This window comes from Athene cunicularia (genome assembly GCF_003259725.1).
Source record: "Athene cunicularia isolate RWA chromosome 14 unlocalized genomic scaffold, athCun1 chr14_part1, whole genome shotgun sequence".
Taxonomy (NCBI): Eukaryota; Metazoa; Chordata; class Aves; order Strigiformes; family Strigidae; genus Athene; species Athene cunicularia.
Window position 1 is genome coordinate 11,514,797 of NW_020799118.1, and position 23,562 is coordinate 11,538,358.

General features: G+C 53.8%; 2 protein-coding genes across 2 annotated transcripts; one reads left to right on the plus strand and one right to left on the minus strand.

Moving 5' to 3' along the window:
- Nucleotides 1–155: 155 nt before the first annotated feature.
- AP5Z1 (adaptor related protein complex 5 subunit zeta 1) lies at nucleotides 156–10,938 on the plus strand. Its single transcript, XM_026858760.1, has 15 exons — nucleotides 156–519; nucleotides 2,664–2,805; nucleotides 3,865–3,977; nucleotides 4,470–4,638; nucleotides 5,076–5,216; nucleotides 5,585–5,622; nucleotides 5,700–5,862; nucleotides 6,130–6,308; nucleotides 6,811–6,953; nucleotides 7,777–7,926; nucleotides 8,146–8,257; nucleotides 8,673–8,770; nucleotides 9,025–9,157; nucleotides 9,968–10,182; nucleotides 10,497–10,938. Exons 1-15 carry the CDS (start codon nucleotides 217–219, stop codon nucleotides 10,765–10,767), a joined length of 2,370 nt encoding a protein of 789 aa, XP_026714561.1. The 5' UTR covers nucleotides 156–216; the 3' UTR covers nucleotides 10,768–10,938.
- A 2,364-nt stretch (nucleotides 10,939–13,302) lies between these two features.
- On the minus strand, nucleotides 13,303–23,556 carry RADIL (Rap associating with DIL domain). Its single transcript, XM_026858759.1, has 12 exons — nucleotides 21,994–23,556; nucleotides 21,787–21,824; nucleotides 20,578–20,738; nucleotides 19,851–19,963; nucleotides 18,715–18,952; nucleotides 17,994–18,166; nucleotides 17,555–17,705; nucleotides 17,032–17,222; nucleotides 15,811–16,189; nucleotides 15,372–15,511; nucleotides 14,441–14,580; nucleotides 13,303–13,793 (listed from the first exon to the last, which is right to left on the minus strand). The coding sequence occupies exons 1-12, from the start codon at nucleotides 23,203–23,205 to the stop codon at nucleotides 13,688–13,690; spliced, it is 3,042 nt and encodes a 1,013-aa protein (XP_026714560.1). The 5' UTR covers nucleotides 23,206–23,556; the 3' UTR covers nucleotides 13,303–13,687.
- Nucleotides 23,557–23,562: the final 6 nt, after the last annotated feature.

Genomic DNA, 23,562 nt, shown 5'->3' on the forward strand with positions numbered 1-23,562 from the left:
AAAAAAAAAAAAAAAAAGCGGGAAGGGGGAGCTTAGTGCTTAAAAAAACCCGCCCTGTTTTGAAAACACTGAGTTCGGTATAAATGTAAAGCCCTTTTCCCCCTATTGTTAAGCGGGTGCCCGCCTCCTTTTACAGTGAGAGTAACAAGCATTTGTGTCTCCGAGCTGTCTTTCAAGCAGAGCTAAGAAACAAAATTCAGAAGTGAAGTTGCTAAGATGGCATTAGTCAGGGTCACTTTCAAGGGAGATCGTCCCAAGACCGGGAACATGCAGGAAATGAATGTCTGTATCTTGGATTGCCTTGCAGTGATGCTTTACCGTGACTCTTGCAGGCTAGATGGCGAGTTTATGGAACTGTTGCAGACAGTGCTGTGTTCATCCAAGTGCCCTGAGCAGATTCAGGTGTTATGTGCTGCCATCCTGAGAGAGATGTCACCTTGCAATGATCTGATCCTCTCCTGTGATGAGATTCAAGATACAAAGCTCTTGAGCATGGTATCTTCTGTCCTTTTGGCTCAGGTAACTGACCTGTCAAATCAGAAATCTTCCCTCGTCAATATGGATTTGGTTTCTGATTGTTCCTTGTTTGCTGAGCTCAAAGAGAGTGAAAACCAATCAAACATATCTAGGAAAAGGCAGAAGCATTTCCATGTTCATTCTGCTTTGTGTAGGAAAAAATGGCAACTTTTTTTGTGTTAAGTATTTGATAATAAAGACTGCTTAAAATAGTGATGTGTAGAGACGGAGGACCTTAAGCAGGCTTGTAACTAACTGGAAGCAAAAAGGAACACTTTGGTGCTAGCAGCTGTAACAGACTTCAAGTCAGGGTTGCTTGAACCTGTAGAGCAAAAGTTTTGAGAGCGAATTTATTACTACTACTTTTTATGGCACTGGCTTTCATGTTCAAATGTAAAAAAATATGCACAGAACCTATAAAACATGTAGAGCTATAAATGGGAATAGCACTTCAAAGATCTAGATTCTCCATGGAGAAGAAAACACAAGGACCTTCCCATTCTGACTGCTGCCTTCATTGACTGCCTTCTGGGGAATAAGCTGGAAACTCTTTTTTCTTCTTCTTCTTTTATTATTATTGTGCCTATTAAAAATGAAATATTTTTCTGAAACTTCTCATTCTGAGTTTCCCTGTGTGCATAGAAATGCCTCCTGTATTTCTGATTACTCCTCTGATTCTTACTTAGCTAGAGGAAAACATAGGAACAGAAAACAGTGCTGTATTATGCTCTGGCTTACAAAGCACCTCTCCCATATCCAGCCTTGAGACTGTCCTGATGTTCTACAACATAAAAACATACCCTCTGTTTTCATTTTTGTTAGATTACAACTCAAACCAGGAAGAGGTTTTCATCCATTTTTGATGTTACTTAAACTTACTATGTTTTAGTCATTTCAGCATCACTTCTCTAACATGGGGTGCAATGAGCAGCAGTCTCACTCGAAGGCAGCCACACTTCAGCAGAGCCTTTAAAATTATCTTCTACATATTTTCATTTGTCACTGCTTTGGGTGGAAACCATCCTCCTTTTCTTTGCCCCCATGTCCCCCTTCACTCTGCAGAGCTGATGTTCTTTTTGTAAAGCTTTTGGCTTTCCAGAAAACACAGCCTCTAGTGTTGCATTAGGATCTGTAAACCTGCCACTGATTTGAGTTCAGGCAGATTTTTCTCTGAGCAGCAAGAGATGTGTCAGCAACACACTTAAGTAGCCCCATCGTTTGCAGCTGACTGCAGCAATGTATCTGTGGGAGGAACAGGGTTGTTTCTTCCATTGTCCTTCACAGGACAGGTCCCCAGCCCCAAACCTCAAACTTCCTTTTCTTGAATTGCTTTGGTCAATTTATTCACGTCTATTCATGAGAAAAGCACAGAAATTGGCCCCAGTTGTGGGTGAGGTTCTCCCGTGAAATTCCTCACTGGAAGCTCACCTGCAATTTCCTAATTCCTTCTATGTTCTGGTACAAATCTGACTATTAGATGGGAAATGTCAGAGAGTGCTGTTTGTTCACTGCCTTCAGCAGCCTGCTGACCAAGACCCCGAGCAGCAGAGATGGTTTACTTTTTGTTGGCATGATGACATTCATGGAGAAAAAAACTTATCAAAAAGTCTGGGTCCACCCCTCATCTTTAACAAAGTTCTCAGAGAGAGGGGTTTGACAGCATCTCAGAACCACAGCTGTAACAGCCTCCAAAAGAGGAAGCTGCTTTGTCTTCCATATTATGAGGATATAGACTAATCAGAGAGTCCTAGAACATGTTACAACAGCCCATTTTCTGTTCATAAATTTCTAATTTAAACAATTGAGCTAGCAAGCTGACCATGTGGAGAGTAGTTAGTGCTAGTACTTCTGCTCTAGAGTTGATGGATCATAGCATTTAATTGAAGACATCCACTGCAGTTGTTAATTTCCACTTTAGGTGATGGTTGTCCGAAAGCCTGTTTCTCCATCAAAGTACTCTTTCCTCCTGGGATCTGTGAATTCACATTGCAAAAGATCTCTGTAAAATGTGGTAAAATAGCCTGTGCTGTGAGTTCTTTTTATGTTTGACATTAGTATCAGTGCCTGATGGAAGAGTTTGTATAGTGTTGGTCTCTAGTGCTAGTAGAAGATTATCTGCCTAGCTTTACCTCTGCTTTATTTTTAAGGGAAAGAAGTCTGAAGTGTCTGCTGTGGGGCAGCGAATTGTAAAAGTCCTTGAAAGAAGACTGCCTGAGGGTCAGCATGCTCGGTACCTTCTTCCTGTCCTGTCAAATGTTATCAGTCTTTCACCAGAATCTCTAACTGAAGGTAAATGTATAGGAAGGCCTGAGATTTCCATCTGGCTGTAGTGATCAGAAGGCTCTCTGAAGGCTTTGGCTAGGAGTAGGACTTGGAAAGTGCTGTTAAAAGAGACATCTCTGCCACAAGGAAAGTGAACTTACTAGGCGAGGTATATTCCACCACTCAAAAATTGGACTGGCTTTTCAGCTGCTTTGGCCCTTCTGGGGGCCACAGTCTCTATTCTGTGTGGATTTGTATCACAGTAACGTGTACCATAGCTAAGGTCTCCAGATGCAGTAGGAGTGTGAAATTGTAGCTATCCTGAAAAGCATCAAGCAAAGTGAGATATAAACAGAGACAAGCCTGTGTATCTGTTCAAAAGAGCAGCAAAAACAACTCAGGGTACTCTTCATAAGAGAGGCAGGACTGTATGGGTGAGTGATCTGCCCTGGTGAGTAAACCATAGGAGAGCATTCCAGGCTTAAAATGGTGAGGAGCTGTGTTGTGAGCAAGAATGCTTCTGGGAGTTTCCTGTGAGGTTTGTGTACGTTGTGCAGTATGTAGGAGAAGCTTTGGGGAGGATGCTGGGCTGGGATGTCTGGGCTGGCTGTGCAGGCAGGATTACTTGCCTTAGCTTCTGTGTGTTCTCTGTGAGGGATTTATGCCTTTGTCTACAGAGCTGGAGCCAGTCTGAATAGATCTGAGAGTATTTTTGCACCTTCCTCCTAATAGCAGCTGTGGATGGAGACAAAGGAACAAGTACTTCCTGACAGCTGCTACCAGAAGTCCTTGGTTCCAGCACTCACTCCCTGACTTTTTGTATGAGGAAATAGGAAAAACATTAAGACTGACCCAGTGGCTAGGAATGAGAAAAGGACACAGAGCTCTGAAATGAGCGTGAGCGATCCTGGACTCTGAAGTAGTATCAGGATTATATAGCATCCCCCTTGGGTTACCAGTTTCTTAACTGATTGCTGGATCAGAGACACAGTGATCTAGGCTGGAGGAAAAGCACAACAATTGAGGGGTAGCAGGAGTAGCTTCTCTGCCCGATCTAGCAATGACCCTGTGACTTTCCTTGTACAGAACAGACCAATGTAGTCAGTAAAAAGATGGCCGACTGGCTGAGGTATGCAAGTATTCAGCAAGGAGTTGCTCAACCCTCTGGAGGCTTCTTCTCCAATCCCAGAACCAGACAGGTGAGTGCTGAGTTGCTGTGGTCATCTCACAGGGGCATTTATTAGTTACCTGCTGTTTCAGGTTCCCAGAATCAGCATCTTTCGGGAAATGGTAACCTAGAAGTGCTGCTGTTTGTCACTTTTTGTGGCGTAAGTGGTCAAGGCACATAGGAAGGCAAAGTAGGGGGATTTGTAGCTCCAAGATTCTAAGAGTTCTGCTGTAGGGCCAGAGCTTTGATTCTTGAATTAGTTTTGAGGGGAGTCTTCTAGTGACCATGTACCTCAGAGTAAAAGCTGATTGCAAAATGAGGCTTGTGTCAGAGATAAGGGGAAAGTTGCAGTGTTTCAGCTGGGGAAAAGAATCCAACACAGTTGGCTTTTCTCTCTCTGAATAACTGTCCCCCTGCAGGTCCCACAGTACATATAAACAAGAGCTACTTGTCTTCATGGGCTCAGTGGGGTTTTCTGTGTTTTCTCACCTGGAGATATGACCTGCTGCATCTTTTCTTGTAGCCTGGTCCTGTCACAGAGATGGATGGTGCCATTGCCACAGACTTCTTCACAGTGCTCTCGGTGGGTCAGTACTACACACAGGACCAGTGGCTCAACATGCAAGCCTTCTCCATGCTGCGGAACTGGCTGCTGTGCTATGGGGGCAAGGGCTTGGAGACCCCTAATTCAGGTACAAACTGAAGGGCTGCAGGCCAGTGTGGGTTGCACCCCCAAGAGGGGTGTGTGCTCTGAGATGATTAGGTGGCTGCACCAGCAACCCAGTAAGTGGCATGAATATGGGCAAGAGTTCAGAGAGCTTGGACTAGAAGCAGGGAAACTTTGGGAAGGAGTATCACAAAACTCCTGACTGATCCTTACTGACCCTTCCACAAGGAGCTGTTCATTCAGGGAGTCCCCTGGTTTCAGGCAAAACCCTATGGGTCCCTGAGGTAAAAAAAGCCTGGGTGGTGAGAGACAGTATCTCCTTAGTCTTCTTGTGACAGTCCCTGCTTCACCTTTTCATCACAGTGCCCCTGGGGACAGGCAGCTCCCTTGCTGTTGCTGGGCAGCTGTGTGGGTTACGCTGCCCATGGTGTGAGCTGGTATGTGTTAACCTTTATTCTGTAGGTGAAAAATCAGGAATGGACAGGTCTGCTACATCCATGGTCTCAACTACATCCACATCTAGTCGCCTGCTTCCCCCAAAGGAGCGTCTGCGGGAAAAAGCCTTCGAGTACTGCCAGCGGCTTATTGAGCAAAGCAACCGGCGTGAGTCTTGCCATGACCCCTCCTTGGAGTTCTCTTGGTAGTGTTCTTGGAAATGTTTCTAGTTTGCTGCCTCTTTGGGCTTGGATCTCGCTCCCTAGAGTGTTCAGTCAGGCTCTAGGCAATCGGACCTGGTGCAAATCATTGACCAGCCCTGAGCTGGGGTGTTGGGGGGATTTGAAGGCAATGGCCATGTTCTGCCTCCTATCCTTGATATGGAGGGGGAGCGCTGTGGAATTCGGTTCTCATCAGCCTGGAATCAGGATCAGTATGTGTTCCCACCTGTCCTGAAATCTGGGTTAGTGCTCAAACTGACAGCCTAATGTTCTTGTTTGGACTCACATTTTACCTTGGACTCCATTCTCTGGCAGGACCACTGAAGAAAGATGATGGAGACCTGCAGAAAGCTGTAAGTACACAGAGGTGGAGCTGAAGCTGTGGGAGTTGTGGCTTCCCCCACTCCGATCTGTCTCTGCTCTCTTGCAGTGTCTCATTGAGGCAGTGACAATCATGGACATCATCTGCAAACAGGATTCCTCCTACATATACCGCACAGTCTCCTTCCTGAAAATCCTGCACGGCAGAATCTGTGGGGATGCCGCTTATGCCAGGGCACTAATACCTATTGCCCAGTTCTTCCTGAACCACAGTAAGTCATCAGGTCTTACACTCTCCTCCACGATCTAGTCTTGCATACTCTCAGCACAGCCTTTTGTCCTGGCAGTTTACTGGCTGCCAGAATTGGTAATTCAGCCTTGACTGTGCTCTGGGATGGATCCCACTCCAGGAGACCTAGGACCTGGGATGTCTGGTGCTCTTTAGAAAAACATAACCCAGATTTAGCTTAGCCCCTGGAGCCCTTGTTGGCAGGGCTGCTTGGGTGGGCCGTGCTCAGCAACGTGCTGTGTCCCCCCAGGCAAAGTGGCAGCTGTGGATTCCGATGCAATCTACAAACACTTGTTCACTGATATCCCGGCTCAGCTCTTCCACAACCCATCACTGGCCTTCGAATTTGTCCAGTTCTGCAAAGACAACAGCCAGCTCTTCACTGAGACCTCCAGCATATTCAGGCAGAGCTTCCCAAATCTCTTCAAGGTACAACTTGCTGGAGCAGCACAGGAGAAAGCCTGCTGCATGTTCCTTGCTGCACCCCAGAACTTTGTTTGCTCCCCAGAGCCCTCCATGTGCCTCTGTGGCAATGCTAGGGAGAGCATGGGCAAGGACTGTTATAAAAACAAGTGTGAATTTGAAGAGGGAAGAGGATTCTGGGTGTGATTAGCACTACCAGTAGAAGAGAGTTGGTGTTAGTATTACTGCTGGTGGGTTGGGAAGTTCAGTGAAGCCAGCTAGAACACAGCACTTTGTTTCTGGAAAACTTTAATAAGTTGCAGCTTGCCAGTCACTGAACCAGCTGCCAGATGCCTGGTTTGAGTTTCCAGCAGCCTCCCAGGTTTTGACCAAACCCTCAGACTTCTCTGGTTCTGCTTTTCAGAAGTGACTTTCCCTTCCCTGTCCCTTTTGGTCACAGTGTGAGAATTGTCTGGGTTTGTGGTGGTGTAGCAGGAATAGCGCAGCAGTTTGTGTTTGTTTCTTGCAGTTCCTGGCGTGGAACAGCCCACCCCTTATCTCTGAGTTTGTGGACCTTCTCCCATTTCTGCTGGATGCAAGCACAGCTGTTGAGATCTTTCATTTGTTGCTTGATCTACCCTGTTTGACAGCAGCTCTGGACGTCCAGCTGAGGTAATGCTACTTGCCTTTCCTCCTGCTTGCTAATCAGGGTCTTGACATTGACCATAGCTTAGTACACGCTTTTCTGAGCCTCAGCTGCCCTCTGGCTGCTGCTGTCACAGAACAAGAGGCATCTGCAGCAGCCACATTAACACAAAGCTGCACAGATGTCAGCCTGATTTTCCTAGTAATGTGCTGTGCACAAGAAGAGAAGGTGACCAGCTCTTACACTCCAGTACTGGACTGTCTGAGGCTCAGGGAGCTGTTGTCATTCCCCTCTCCTTATCCAGCTCCAAACAGTTGCCACATGCTGAAGTATCTGCCATGAGTGAGCACCACAACACGGAAGCGTGGGCTACCTGGTCTTCCCTCCCAGCTCTTACCCTTTCTTCAGGCTTTGTTCACCTGGAGGCATACAGAAGTTTCTTCCTGAGGTCATTAGGAACTGTGAGTCTCCAGGAAGATGGGGTAGGACTGGGACTGGCTCTCACTGCTGTACCTCTGCTTTTGTTTTTCCTGACATTAGCAGCTCTTTCTGGAGTGCTTAGAAAATGGGTCATCCTAGACGCAAGAGTTGGTGGGCTTCAATGACTGAGGGGTACAGAGCACCATTTTTCCCCTTTCCCAGGAGTGATACAGAAGCAATTCTGGAACTATTGCCTGAGCTCAGGCTCATAATTTTTTGTCATCCTGTTTCTCTCACTTCCAGAGGGCCTGGATTATCCCAACTTGCTGTCCCTGTTTGAGTGTAGGGAGTTATTCCATTGCTCAGGATTCCAGCTATGTCCTGGCTTATTCTTACAATGCAGGATGTTCTGTGTGTGCCTCCTGCTAGGTCAGCTGCTCTTCCTACCTCTGAGAAGGCTGCCAGCGACCCAGCTGTGAAGCCAGCCACCTGTCTGGAAGCTTTTCGCCATCCCCTCTACAAGAGCATGTTTCAGTATATTCTCCGCACCAAGTCTGCTCCTGAGGATGCCCCAGAGAGGTAGGAGCCTGCCACGGGGGTTGGTTCAGCCATCCAGCTCTGGGAGGCAGCACTGGCATTGCTGGGAGAAGCGTAGCCACTCAGCTGAGGTGAGGTGGATTTGATCTTCAACATGTTAGCTCTGCCAAGCGCTCAGAGTCCTTGAGGGGGGATAGGGAAGGGCAGCCAGGAGAGTAGCTGGGAATAAGCCTTCAACAGTAACTTTTCTGTTGCCCACAGGCTGATTCCACTTCGGCAGCTGCTGGGATCCCTGGCCAGCAGCCCAAGGGTTGTGCAGTGTGCGGAGACTGTCCCTGTCTTACTGGAACTCTTTTTCAGGGTGGTGGCAGAGGTAGGGGTAGGCCCTTCTGGGGGTGTTTGGCTCCCAGTCATGCCATGGGGATCTCATGTTATGTGAAGAGCAGTCATAGAAGAAATAATGTTAAGACACTGCAGCTTCAACAGAGTGAGGTGCCTGAGGGGAGGGTGGAATGGTCTAATACTGGCATGAACCAGCACTGAGCTGGCTACTTCATCTGGAGAAGCAGAAAAGCTCCATGGTGCAGTGTCAGGCTTCACACTGTTCTCTCAGCCAGCTGTAAAGGAGGTGGACAAGAGGAGAATGAGTGCCTGATAACCTGCTTTGTGCACTGCTCCCCTCCTGCTAGATCAGGCTGTTTCTGTGCCAGCCGTCTTACGTGGCTGGTTAATTTGGGTTTTGGCTGCTGGAAGGCACTGGTATTGCTGAAACAAGGGCTGTTTTTCAGTTTGCAGATGGGCCACTGATAAACCAGCTGGTGGTGCTGCTGCTGCAGAGGAGTGACCAGCTCTATGAGATTCCAGCATTTAAAGATGACGTGTACAGGTGAGATGGGACCAGAGGCCCAGCCAAGCTCCCAGCCCTTCCACTGTGACAGCCCAGAGGCCTTTTCACCTGTGGCCTGGTCCCTGCTGTGACACATCTTTAGAGGTGCAAAATGGGGACTGCACCTTCAGCTCTGCTGGGAACACCCCAAGTGTACAGCTGCTGTGCCAGGGGCCGGGTGCTGCCAGCACCTCCTCAGTTTGGTGTTGAGCCCCTTGCCCGTGGTCTGAGCTCTGCCCATCTCTATGCTCCAGGGTGCTGAGCTCGCAGCTGGTGGTGCTCTGCAAGCTGCACCCTGCACTCGTCGTGGAACTGTCCACAGAGATTCTGGAGTTCTCAGGAACAGTCAGCAACATCCAGAACAAGGAAGCCATCTTCACCCACATGGTAAGCAGGGCCTGCCTGCTTCTGCCACAGGTTTCTCCTGCTAGCCAGCTCCTAGCCATCAGTGTGCCCAGGTGGCATCGTGGCTTGTATCAGCAATCGCATGGCCAGCAGGGACAGGGAAGGTCTCTTACCCCTATGCTCAGCACTGGTGAGGCCACCCCTCGATTCCTGGGTTCAGTTTTGGGCCACTCACCCCAAAAAGGCCATTGAATGACTTGAGCGTGTCCAGAGAAGGGCAACGGAGCTGGTGCAGGGTCTGGAGCACAGGTCGTACGAGGAGTGGCTGAGGGAACTGGGGGGTTTAGTCTGGAGAAGAGGATGCTGAGGGGAGACCTCATCGCCCTCTACAGCTCCCTGAAAGGAGATTGCAGAGAGCTGGGATGAGTCTCTTGAACCAAGAAGCAAGCAATAGGACAAGAGGGAACGGCCTCAAGCTGCGCCAGGGCAGGGTCAGGCTGGCTCTGAGGAAGAATTTCTTTGCAGAAGGGGCTGTTGGGTGTTGGAATGGGCTGCCCAGGGCAGGGGGGGAGTCCCCATACCTGGAGGGGTTGAAGAGTCGGGTTGACCCAGCGCTGAGGGATCTGGTGGAGTTGGGAACAGTCAGGGTGAGGTTCATGGTTGGACTGGAGGAGCTTCAAGGTCTTTTCCAACCGAGGTGATTCTGTTGACTCTCTGATTCTACTGCAGTGCACTGTGTCAGTCACCTTCCCTTTCCTCCTCTCCTCCATCCTACATTAGCTAATCTGATTTGCTATTCCCTGATTCTATTCCCTTTCCTTCTTGCCCTGAGCACACCTGCCTTTGCTTCAGGTCTGGGCTATTGGAGAGTACATGTCTGTGTCCTACGACAAGCGCTGCACTGTGGAGCAGATCAACCGTTTCTTTGAGACTCTAGAGGCCATGCTGTTTGAAATTACCCAGCTCCGGCCTCTGGCCAGCACCCCCAGCTACGCACCCCGCGCCATCAGTGCCCTTATGGCCACCTTGACCAAACTGGCAGCTCGCAGCCAGGACTTGATCCCCAGGTGAGGAGGGGTGACAGAGGGCAGAAACGTGCAGATCTCAGGGGTCCAAACATGGATGTTTGTTGGTATTAAATAATTAAGCTTGGCAACTGATGGAACCTGAAACTGAAACAGGACAGAGGAAGCAAGCTGTGGAGGAGCGCAGCTCGGAGAAGCAGGATTTATCTGCTGACTTGTGCTCTGTGCATCAGGGGCAGGGGTGGGTAGCATCTGGTGTTCACCTACAGCAGAGTCTTTTGGAGGATGCAGGATTAAGGAGTGACCTTGGCGAGTGCAGTCCTGCCAGCTGATGTCCGTGTCCATCTCTCCTGCAGAGTGTCCATGTTCCTGTCCAAGATGAGGACATTTGTGCAGAGCCCTGCTGTCACCTCTGTTTACTGTGAGGAAGACCTTGAGGAGATCCTTATCCGTGCAACTGAGCTCATGAACCTACTGAAAATGCCGAGCGTGGCTCAGTTTGTGTTCACACCACCCGTAGATGTGGCCAGTACGCGGTTCCAGAGAGAGGTGAATGACTCCCTCCCTTTTGCCCTGAGGATGGTCACCCGTCTCCTTGAGCCGAATCCTGGCTTCGTGCCGGGGTGAGGGCATGAGGTTTCTGAGAGGCTCCAGCCTCTTATAACTCATTGGACATTGCTGATGCTCAAGGCCGAGGCCCTGCTCTGGACTGGAAATGAGGAACAAATGATTGTGAATGAAACAGAAAACAGGAATAAGTAGAGCTGAGACTGCTCTTTTGGTCTGAGGCTGTTTGTATTTCTGTCTCCTAGCACCTATTGCTTTTCTGTCTCCTAAGCTTGGCCAGTATGGATTGAAAACCCCCGTGGATTTGTGTGAATGTGGCAGGAGGTTGGGTGCATGCATTGATAACCTGCCAGCACACCGTGCCCCTTTGGAGACATATTTCTTCTTCGCTCCCCTCCTCTGCCTCGTTTCTCCCTCCCCTTTGCCCTTGCTACACCCTGGCTGTGCACATGCTGCTTTTATCACCTCTCCACTTGTAGCAGATTAGTCAAGCCAAGGCCTGTGCGAGGTGGAGGCAGCAGAAGTGACTCCATGAAGTTGTCTGCGAGCCCTCAGTGCTCTTCTGTCTTACCATCAGAGCAAACATGCCAAGATCCAAGAGACAGCTACCAGATTGGAGCTTAGAGAGATTTATTGATCCAGTTTATTGTTGACACCAAGAGCATTTCTTAATATACATCAGCCCCGTGTCAAACAGGCGCCATGCTGTGTTCTGTAGCGGCATGAGAAGTTTATACATGTTTGAGCTGTACAGTATTAACAAATGGGGGAAGTAAATACATCCCACTGCTTCTCCCGGGAGAAGCAAGCCCTCATGCACACTAGTAAATTGCAGGGCTTATTTACAGTCTGCTTCAAAACCGGACTGTGCTGTGAGCAGTGTACAGCTCAGAGGCTGGTTCCCACCTGCCTGCGGCTCGGTGGAGAGCAGAGGGTTGTGTTGGTACTGCTGGAACTGGCCAGGGTGCAGCTCCAGTCCTGTCTAGTGCAAACCAAGCCTTGCCCCAAGCGTTTGCTCCTGGGCAGAGGCGAGTAAGGAGTGCATGCAATTTTCTCAGGGGCTCTAGGCAGCCTCTTTCCTGCCCTACAAACCTGCTGAGCTCGTGGGGGATGACAGGCCAATGTACCTACTTGATTCAAAGTCAAGTGAGTCACCAGGAGCCCTGGGGGGCCCTGAGCCTTTGCTCACCTGCCTGGTGCAGCTGAGTCAGTGGCAGGAGGGCTGCAGTGGTCCCAGGCCTTGCATGCCATGAGCATGGCCTAGCACAGAAGCAAGGCACTAGTGTCTTGGGGAAGGTGCTTTGTCTGTCTTGCCCTAGAAAAGGCAGCCCACGCTGTGTTGAAATCCAGTCGTGGAGTGTTTCCTCTGCGTGGATTATTTTGACATCTCTCTCCTTCTGCAAAGTGCAAGGCTAAGCACAGAAACCAAAACTACAGCAGTGAGGTTTAATTAAGGCCAACCCTGTTAAGCATCCCTTTTTTAGCATCACAATCCTCGGAGCACTGTTCTTGTGAGATGCCTCATGAACATCTGATTTGCTGCCAGAGCCTAGACCATGCTGTTAAGTTTAAGGGCAGGGTGTGATGTAGGGCTTTGCAGCAGGCTGTTTTAATAGGGTTCAGCTAAACCAGGTCTCAGTATCTGTCTATATGTAGAAACCAGGTCGGGTTTATCCCGTTTAATGTTGCTAAAAGCACAGGGAGGAGTTAGCAGGCAGGAGGCCGGGTGTGCAGGGGACCAGCCAGCCACACGATGGAGCTGCCACCTCAGTTCTGCTGACACCGTTGCTGTCGGCAGCAGATAGCAGAGCTGTTTCTGGGACATTCAAGACAACCTTCCAAACGGAGCCTTTGCTGCCTGTCATCACCCGTCGGCATGTCAGCAGCACGCGCGTCTGAGGCGCTCTGAGCTGGGCAGGAAACGGGGTGGCCTTAAAATGACCTGGCGAAGCTGGAGGGAGAGGACTCGGACACGAGGTCAAGATGTTATTTGCCTGGGCTAGTGTCAGCCACACCTAGGGTCTGGCACCGCATGCTGCCGGGCTCACTCGGGTTCCTGGTGGCACAAACCCACTCTTCCCAACTCACAGGGACCAGAGGCCAGCACAGAAGCGCTAACCTGGATGTAAGCCCCTTGAGAGGGCAACAGCTCCCATGTGGGGAAATTATCTGCTGCGAATGCCCCACGCTGCTGGGTCAGTCCTGGGGCCTTCTGCCAGGATCACAGTGCCAGAGCCAGGCAACAAATGCTGCATGAGCAAGGGTGAGAGAGTCTTTTCTTCAAGGGGCTCTCCCCAGGACTCGCAGGGAACTGCTGGTGGTGTCAGCCCTTTGCTGTAGCTGCTTCCCATCCCAAAGCAGGGCTGGGGCAGCGTGACTGTAGCCCAGCAGCAGCAGGGTACCTGCCTTAGGGTATGGCACTAGGGAACTTCTTGCAATGCATCCTGCTAGGAATCCCACTCCTGGGTGCTTGTGCTGCCTTTACCACCCCCAGAGCTGGGCACCCTTTTCCAGCCTGATGTGCCAGCACCTCAGGTGGCCACTGCCACAGCGAAGCCCAGGCCTGCCCCACATGCTAATCTTTAAATCCTAAAGCATGAAAGATCATGTGGGGCTGCCAGCATGGAGGAACAGAGGAGCCTGCCTGCAGTCCCCTCGGGGGGAGCATCCCCTTCCTACCCCCTGCCAGAGGGAGCAAAGGACCAGGAAAGCTCCTGAGAAGGATGACACATGGTATAAGGTGAGGCCAGGCAATGGATCAGGAATGATGCTCCCAGCCCATGCAGTGGGGGAAGCGTGCACCACCCTTGCATGTCCATGTCCTTTCATCCGCTGCAGCGCAGGGGCAAGGTGTCAAAAAGCGAATTGAGGGCAGTTGTGGAGTCCTGGTCCTCCCTCTTGCACTCCAGGCTCCCCGAGGTCAGCCTTAACCAGAGCTGCACCCACAAGGTGCTGCAGAAGGACCCTCCTACCACAAGGACTAGGAGGAAGAGGAGCTGGAACTGATTTTTTTGGCTATTTCCATGTCCGACTTGGCAACCAGAAACCGCAGCTTCTTCCCTCCGGAGCGGATGAGGTCCACCGCACTGCAGAGGGCAGCAACAGAGAGAGAAGTGAATTCTGGCTCCCCACAGGCTGGCAGCCCCCCAGGAGCCCGCCAGGTCACGGGCATTTGCAAAACACCTGCACACTCTGCTCTGTGCCTGCTCAGTCTTAAAAGTGGGGTCTGTTTCTCTTCTGCCTGTAGCATTAAGGAGAGCCTGGCCTCCACACAAGTGCTGCCAGGACGAGAGCAAACAAGCCCTGAGCTGCTGTGTCCCGTGGCCACCTGGGCTGTGCCTTGGACGGGCAGGCAGAGCATGAACTGCCCCACCCCGCTGCCTTTGAGAGGACGCCTGGGGTGGGATGGGGCTGGAGCAGCTCTGCCTGGCAGAGATCCACCTCTGGATCTCTCATTTGTTTCCTGAATATGTTCTCCAACTTTTGCTCCCAGATCCTTCTTCCAAACCCCTCCAACCAGCTACCTTCCCCCCTTTCCAGTGTCCTGGCAGGTCACTCCTCCCTGCAGCTTGCCCGTACCGCAGCATCCTTGTGTTGTTGGCCAGCACTGTAGTACCAGGGACTTGGAGACCGTGTGCAACTCTTTGCTGCAAAACAGCTAAAAACCTGGACCCGAGCAGTAACTCCCACAGTGCCAATAGTGGACCAGGCCCTCGGGCAAGTTGTGACTCACCTTTGGTAGTCTGCCCCGATGAGACTGGTGCCGTTGACAGCCAGGATGCGGTCCCCAATGGAGAGCCTGCCGTCGGCGGCCGCGGGGCTGTCCTCAATCAGCGTGCGGATGTAGATGCCCGGGGAGCAGAGAAGAGTGTGCTGTTGGCAGGGAAAGGCAGTGAGCGACCAGCCAGGGCAGAGGGGACACCAAAGGTCTGCAGTCCCAAAGGGCTGAGCCCCCCGGGCAGGGTGACAGCTCACAGCCAAGCAGTGGGACCCTGGAGGCACTGGGGACCGTGTCACTAACAGTACCAGGAAGGAAATGCAAACCTGCTTTTCTTTCCTCATCAATTTATACACAGAAAGGAGAGGTGGGGGCAATCTTGTCTTGTTCAATTTAATTAAGAGTAAAGTGTCATTAACCTGCAGCTGTCTTGGGATAGGAGCTCTTTGTTCACAGCTGTCCCATGGGCTCGGTGATGGCCTGTTTCCTACTAATGCACTGCTGTGAAAGGCCACTTAGTAAGATGATCCAGTGCACTAAGCCAGATTGCAACGCCACCTTATGCAACGAGTGCTGTGGCTGGTGGAGTTGTTCTGGCACCCCACAAGCCTCCTTGCTCCCCTCTGCTTCCCTTGCCACCTGCTGAAGGGTGGATGAAAGACCTTGGCTGAGACATTTTCCTTCCACAAGAGAACTGAGCTGTTTGCTCTCTCCAGCTGCAGGCCAGCTGCAATGGATGCTTTGGCACAGTGACCCAGGAGCAGAGATCTGCTCCTCCCAGGAGATCACTCTGTGCTTCATTTTCCTCAGGAGAAGCAGGCTAGCTTCTGTGGGAAGCCATTAACTTCACTGCTGGCTTTCTTTGGGGTAGAAAACATGTCTCACATCTCACACCCCAGCTATTCAGAGGGGCATCAGCCCTGTCCCACAATCGGTGAGAACTCACCAAGCCATCGATCAGCCCCATCCCCAGCCCGATGGGTCCTCTCTCTAGCTCCACCACGAAGACGTAGCAGAAGTCATCGGTGGCAGAGCTGCGGCTGGAAGACTCTGGTGTGGGGTAGTCATAGGGAGTCGGTGAGCATCCTGGCAGTGGAGAGACCAGCTTACCGCTCTGGCATCACCCAAACCCAGCCTCGCAACCTCCCACAGAAAGCTGCCCCCCAAAACCCCACCAAATATGACCTCAGGTAGCCCCAAGGCTTGTTTTCTTCCAAGGCAGGAGCTTGATGAGATGCTTCGTTTGCTCTCACCTGCCTTGTCCAAGCACTGACAAGCCCCCGCAGGAACTGTCCGTACGGAGAGAGCTGTGCAGGAGAGCAGCAGCAAACCCCCTCATGCCCCAATCCTGCACCCCAAAGTAGGGCAGCGCCAGCTTTTGATACCTTCAGGGGTGCTGCCTTTGGTGCCGTTCATCCCATTCCGCCGGGGGTCCTGCAGCCCTTTGCTGGTGCCTTGTGGGGACTCCAGGCTCCCGGAGTCGAAATTCAGGGGGGTGGTAGGTGGCGTCAGCAGGCAGGAGGGGTCTGTGGGGGCAGTGCTGGCCTTGGGGGCCAGACCCCTGCCCAGCTGCAGCTGCTTGAGCTTCTCCTGGAGCTGGGGCTCGCTGGCGGGGTGCTCGCAGGGGCAGCCGTTGGCCAGGCAGAGTGGGGGGCTCCCCTCTGGCTCGGCGCAGCCCCCCAAGGAACAGTAGTCCTCCTGGGTGATGGCAGCAGCCAGGCTCTCGCTCACCTCCAGGACATCTGGCGTCGTGCATGCCTCTTTCTTAAGAAGGAGAAAAATGCTCTGTGGACCCTGCTGTGTGTGCTTTTCACACCCTACCTGCACCCCCACCACCCTGTTTGCTTTGCAGGCGGGATGGCTGTGTCTCCAGCCAAAGCCTTGGCAATCTGGATACCACCAGGGCTTGTCCCGGCTTCCTAGCACAGCTCCCACGCCCCAGTTTTGTGGCCAGGGCCATGCTGGGGGTGCTCACAGCCAGCCCAGAGGGGACTCCTAGTCACGACCCTGCTGGGGGATCTCATTGGAGGGGAACAGCGGGGGGGCACAGCTCCTTCTGTGGCCCCAGAGCTGGGAGATGTGGCCCCAGGGTAAGGGGAGGAAGTAGCAGTGCCTCTGGGTGCTGCAGTGGATGGGGACAGGGCAGGAGAGGAGAAGAGGACCTGCTGGAGGGACATGCTCCCCAGAGCGCTGGAGACAAGTGGCTTAGCACCTGCAGCATGTCTCACCCTCCCTGTGCTTTATAGGCATTAGCTAATTAGTGCTTTTGTGCAAGCCCGCCTGGCTACACAGGCAGGGTGCAGGGCAGGGCGGACAGAGGAACGTGCAGGGAGAAAGGGAGCGCTGCCTGCAGCCACCCCCCTCTTCCTCCCTCCTCCCCACTAACGAGATTGCTGGGACGAGCCTGTCCTTCCAGCTCACCTTCCCGCACCCCCCAGGCTGGGGGATTAGCAGCACTAATCTTTCCAGCAGCTCTACGTGAGGGCATGCCGCAGCTCCAGGCTGCAGGTGAGGGCAGCGAGCCCTTGGCACCGGGGCTGCAGAGGGACCTGAGACCCTCCTGCCCACCCAGGAAAGGAACAGCCCCTCTGTGGGGTACGGGCTACCTTTGGGGGTGCTGAGCCTGGCCCCTCACTGGCGTAGGGGCTCTTGCTCTGCAGGCTCCAGAGGAAGTGGCGGATGTAAAGGAGGTGCCGGTAGATGTTGTCATCCAGTGCCTCCACCTCCAGGTCCACTTTGAAGCCCCCACTGGGCAGGATGATGGGTGGGTGATTGTCGAAGGACTCCAGCACCTCATCTGAAAGGCAGAAGGAGGGAGGCTAGCACTGGCCGGGGCTGCACTCCGCTCTCGGCCACATGCAGTCTCCCAGCCGGGACTGGGGACGCGGTGAGCTGCGAGGCAGCAGCATCCCTCACTTGGGAACACAGAAAGAGCCCTAGGCCCTTCTGAATGCGCTTTGCATTCTTTGCAATCCCCAAATCACAGGGCTGTGGTTATTCCTGATGGCTGCAGTTACTACAGAAGCCTCAGGGAGGGGACGGGAATTGCCTGTTTGCTTTGTACATAAAAACCTCGGAGGGAGCCTGCGCGTGACCGGAGCAGCGCTGAGCGCGAAGCCAGGGGCTCACCGGGCTGGAAGGCGGCCGGGCTCTCCTCCTCACCAGGCTGCCACGCCGTGATGCAGCCCACATCCATCACCGCCTGGCACTGGCTCAGCACCCGGTGGAGCTGCGCAGGGCTCAGCGCCGGGAACTCAGCTCGCAGGGACGGCCAGGTCATCTGAACAAGGAGACAGAGCGCGGGGCAAACCACAGAGGTGAGGAGCTGCTTCCTCTGAGGAGCAGGGGCTTGCGAGGGGGACGGGAGGGAGAGACCAGGCAAGATGGAGTGAGCATGAGCATCCCTTACTCAGTACTGCCCACCCACGGGCCCACCACCCCAGGAAGGGGCAGCTGGCCAATAGGTTGCAAAAGGAGGGACATATCGCTGCAGGGACCCCCAAACTGGGCAGTCTCTCCTGCCTGTGCCCATCCCGATGCTACGAGCCCCAGGCTGAGCATCCCTCACCTGCATCAGCTGGGAGCCAGGCATGGCCAGCAGGTTGGCCACACTGGCAAGTTTGGCGAAGAACTGCTGGGCGAGCTGCTCAAAGCCAGCACCACGCAGCCACTCCAGGAGCAGCCGCACGCTGGCCCGCAGCTTCACCCCCTGTGACCAGTGGAAGCAGCTGAGAGAGGAGCCTGTGGAGGCAAAGCATCCATCAGCATGGGTCAGGGAACAGCCCTTCAGCCCGAGCCCAGACCCCACCCCAGGGCAGCGAAATAAATCCAGTTTAATGTCCCCAGCATCTTATAGATGTAACTCCTTGTGGTGGCTGGACCTTGCCTGGCACTAACAGCAGGCAGTGGGGCTGCTGTGTTAATGGGGGCTAACGAGCACCTCTATTACAAGCAGACTGCAGTGGTTTATTAATGAGCTGCTCCTCCAAACTGCTCTCAGCCTCCTCTGCTCAGGCTATGAAGGGCAGCACTCTTGCAGGGGGTGAGGATGGGGCACTTATGGCATTAAACCCCTCATGGGAATGGGGGCCCTGGAGACAGCAGCTGGGTCTGTGCTTGGCTTCCCCATAACGGTGCTGAGACCTGCCCATCTCCATCCCCCTCGAGCTGCTTGAAGCCCCCTCCCTCCTGTGCCCCCCAAGATGGCACTAGGATGGCAGGAGGGTTTCCCAGAGGGCTGGTCTCCTATGGGTTACCCAGTCCAGGCTCAGTGTTCGAGGAAGACTAACCCTTATCTAGGAGCTGGTTGAAGAGCAGCGTGTTGGAGAAGAAGAAGAGGTAGGCGAACATCTGAGAGGTGATCTCCGGGTGCACTTCGTACTGGCGGAGCAGGTCCAGCACCGCCTGGTAGATGAGCACAACCCTGCGGAGCTCCTCGGGCAGCGGCGGGGATGCTCGCCAGCTCTCCCGGCACTCGTTCTGGAAGGGGTTGCACTCCAGCAGGGCAGGGAGTGACACGTACAGACACTGCAGAGAGAGCAGCAAGTTCACAGCAGACTGGTTTTGTTTCTTTTTGGGGTTTTTTGTGTATGAGTTAAACCCTTCCAATCCCCCACAAGCTGAGTCAACTCCACTGGCGCTGCTCCAGCAAGGGGCTGATCCTGCTTATCCCCTGCCTCCCTGTGCTCCAGTGTGGCACAAGTATTTAAAAAAAAAAATTAAAATGAACATGTCTCTCACTTTTAGCACTTGGAGGTGACAGTGTGGGGAAGAGTTCAGCTAAATGGATCTGAAAATTGATCTGAACCAGGGCAGCAGCAGATCAGCTGGGCACGAGGGTGAAAGAAAAACCAGGACTGATGGGGATGGCCTTTTCCTATTGCTTACATGGGAGAGCAGCACCTAGCACCCACCTCTGCCAAAGCTGAGGGGGAGCCAAGGGTGCTGGGGAGGAGGGTGCTGCACAGTAGCAACTCTGCGTCCCTGCATGCCGATGCCAGCAGGCAGGCAGGGCCGTCCTGCACACAGCAGCCTTTCTCCTGCCTCACACTGCCCGCTCTGTTCCCCGCCGCCGATGCCACCCGCCTCTCGAGGTCCAACGGCGACGGTCCAGGGGCTCCTTTCCATCACGCCCTGAATCACACCATTATGCCGCGCTGGCCGGAGCCAAGCAGCTCTCCCCAGACGTCTCCCCTGAGCCGCTGCACTGCAGGCAGGGAAACACGCCGCAGTAACTCGATACTTTTCCTGGGCCGTGACCAAAAATCGGGGCATTTCAACCCAAAGGAAAACACCTCAGTGCAATGCAACTGCCAAAGAGTAAAAGCTTAAAAAAAACCCCAAACCTCTTGCACAGCCCAAGAGTGCTGCTGGGGATGCTGTGCCGGCCCCGGGGGATGCTGCTGCCCTCCCTGGGAGCGCATACCTTAGAGATGTAGTAGACGCACTGTTGGAAGGTGTACATGATCACCTCCTCCAGCACCGTCATCGCCTCCTCGCTGGCTGTGATGGTCGAGGAGAACAGAGACTCCTTGGAGCCTACGGGGCAGAGAGCAGGATGGGGGAGCAAACCTGCAGCAGCAAAGCAGGCTGAATTCACTGCTCCCCAAATCCTCGGGGTGGGGGTTATCAGTGATCCCGGGTTGGCATTGCCACCCTGACATCCCCCCAACAGGGGCAAAGATGCTCCTCTCATCCCAGAGCTCCCACCTGCACCTCCAACAGTTCACAGCATCCCTCCAAGAGCCTCTCTGGCCTATGAATGGTTTTGTCTTGTTTTGTTTTGTTTTTTTCTGCATTAACACAGGCTCACCAGTGAGAATTCTGCAGGGCTGCCTGCAAATCCAGGTGCAGCTGAGGGGCAAAAAGCCCAAGACATTAGCCACAAGCTGCTGTGGCAGAAAGAGGAGGCTCAACTGCCAACACAGCACAAGCTGGCCCCAAAGCCAAGCAGCACCACAGCACGACACAAGGCTGCTCCTCCCGCACAGATTACCCCAGCCTGTACCACAGAGACGTCCCTGCTGATGAGGATTACGGGGGGGGTGTTAAAGGAGCATCCTGGGGACACTGACCACCGCTTGCAACTGGGGATTAGCCCAGTAAAGTCACTGTGGCTGGAGAAGCGAGCAGGGCGCTGCGTCCAGCCCTACCTCTGACGTCCAGCTCCTCCTCCATGCTCTGGATGTAGGTGGGTGATTTCTGCTGGATGAAGTACAGGACCTCGATGGCATTGGCCATCCAGAAGAGGATGTGCTGCAGGTCCGGGAGGAGGTCTGTGATGGTGAAGCGGGACAAGGCAGCAGGGTCCTGGCTGGGGAGACACAGCGGGTGTTACAGCTGCTGCTCCTCAACAACCCCACTCAAGGTTTTGGGGAGAAAATAGCCAGCCTGGGGCAATGCCACAAGAGCATTTGCATCTCCTCACCCCCAAGCCCAGCAGTCCCCCTTAGGAAGACCCTTTACAAGCAAAATTTTGGTGGTTCCTGCTCTGTGGGATGGCAAAAAGAACCCAGTGGGGACTGGGCTGGCTGAGGGCCACCTGGACTTTGTGGGGTGCTGCTTTTGGGGGAAACTTGTCCTGTTACAGCTGAACTGCAGTAAATACTCATGGCTGAAGAGCAGCTTTCCCCAAGAAGTATGTGCTGTTCCTGCCAGCTCTGGACGGTTAAACCCAGCTCACCCACACTGGGCTGTTCAAAAATAAAACAAAATTAATAAAAAGCATCTGGGAAGTTTCTCAGCTGGTGAACTGCTTTTTCCTGCTATAGGAAAGGCCTGGGAGCATCCTCAGAGCTTCTATTAAAGGATAGCTCCCAGCAAGCACCAACAGCCTCTCCAGATGCTGCATTGGATCCCGGATTTTGGAAATAGCTGGGAAGCCAGCCCCCCTGCACCAATGTGATGGCCCCAAAGGACACCCTGTGCCACTATCCCTGGCTGCACACATTCAACACCAGCCTTGTCCCTGCTCTACAGAGGGATCTTCAGCATGAATGGGGTGAGCCCCTATGCCAGGGTCAGCCCTGCTATGTCCTTTGGGGATGCTGAAGCCACATGTGCAAAGCCTTGGCCAGGTCTTGGACTGGAGAAGACCCCAGAGCTGCTGTAGGTCTTATTCTGCTCCAAGCTCTCCTGCTTTTCCAGCCCCACACCTTGTGAAGCAGGGGCCTTGCAAGCACTGTGGTGAAGGGACCAGAAAGCTGAATGCATGAGATTTAGGAGGAAATTCAGTGTGCATTGGTGCCACCAGCCTGGGAGGGTGGTTTTAGCCAGCTACAGACTCTCCTTGCTCATGGAGGAAGAACTGGGTTGAATCCTGCCCATTTTGGGGCAAAACAAGGGCAGCAGGTCGCACTTACTGCTGGGACTGCTTTTCAGCCAGCTCCCGCGTCCGCTCCTGCACAGGGAGAGAAGGGGAAAGCAAAATGAAAAACAGTGGGACAGGGTGACATGAGCATCACCCCACCCAGCACTCGCTGCTTCCAGGGGCCAGGCTGGGGGAAGCCCCCGGGGGGGTCCAGCAACACCCCCACCCCAGCAACACTCCTGTCCCACTGCTGACTGACCCACACTGTCCTCTGGATCATTGTGGCTGCTTTGAGCAGCAGCTGCCCGAAGTCGCCCGGCTCGAAGCTGGTGGCCGAGTGCTGGATGCAGAGACAGAGCAGGAAGGCGGGTGTCAGCTTGTGGTCATCCCCCCCCGGTTCGATCAGGGTCATGATGCGCCGCAGGAGCAAATCCTCAGCCGCCGGCTCAAACTCCAGCAGCAGCTTTCTGCGGGGCACCCTGGGGCCGTCGGCGGGCAAGGGACCCTGCTTTTTGGTGGCAGGGTCCCTCTCCTTGAGCAGGCTGCCGCACGCCCCGCAGACGGGGGGACCCTCGGGGACAGCGGGGTGCAGGGCTCGCAGCCTCAGCAGGGTCTGTGCCGGCAGCGGCTGCGCCTTCATGGGGTCCTTGTAGAGGAGCAGGTAGTAGAGACCGAGGGAGAGGAGGTCCCCGTGCCGCAACACGACCGTCCGCGCCACCTTGGCGAAGTTGACAGAGATGCCGGCACCGGCGATGGGCTCCAGCACCAGCTTCTCCTCCCAGTGATGCCGGGAAGGTTGGAGCTTCCTGATGGTGCAGTGCAGGGGCAAGATGTCAGGGGCCGACAGGCTGATGCTGGGCTTGCTTGCCTGCGTCCTCTGGCCCACCGTGTGCTGCTCGCGGTTCAGCAGGTAAACCAAGCTGTCCTGCCAAGAGGGGAGACGCGGGATGAACCGGGGAGGGGAGGGGGAGAAGGGACCCTCCTCCCTGCAGTGCGGTGGGTGCTGCAGCCTCCCGCCATCCCCCGGCCGCCCACCCGCCGGCTGCACCTTTGCACAGCAGAGCCACATTTCTCTGTTTTCTTTGCTGCCAAGCAGGACAGCAGTGATATACAGCAGGACAGGGCACACCAATAAATGGGCACGATAACTTTGGGCATGCAGCAAAATGAGGCTGCTTTGGGCAGAAGGAGCCCACCCTCCACCTCCTATCCCCTCCTTTCCCACAGCTGCTTTTCCTTCCCACTTTCTCCCCACAGACTGCAGCGATGCCTTAATCCCCCTGCCCAGGGGAGGACGGTGAGACCCCGGTGAGAGCAGCCACTCCCTGCCCTTCCTCCCCCCCCAGCCTCCTCCCATTACCACCCCGTGCCTCAGTTTCCCCAGCTGTACTAACGGGAGGGCTGCAGCACCAGTGTCACTCTGCCAGAAAGATTGGAACAGCCAGACACTCAATGGGGACAAAGTGGCCATTAACTACAAGAGCCATGCCAGTCCTTTCCAGTTCCCCCAGTGCCTCCAGCGCTGGGGAGCAGGGGCTCCCAGACGTGCTGTCTCCTTGCTGCCTCTCATTACGTTTGCCACTAATGAAGGAGCCAGACAGGGGACGGGGCAGCTCGGGCAGCTCAGCCATCACCCGCAGAACTGGGCCAAGGGCGAGGGATGCTGCTGCGGGGGTTTTCCCTGCCTCCCTCTAGGGCTTTGACCGGGTGTCGTGGGTCCCGGCTCTGCACCCCTCAGGGCTTGGGGACAGGTTTGGGGACAAGGCTCCAAGTCCCAAGCTGGCTCCGCTTATTTCCGAAAGGGTGCTCTTCCGCGCCATCCCCCCCC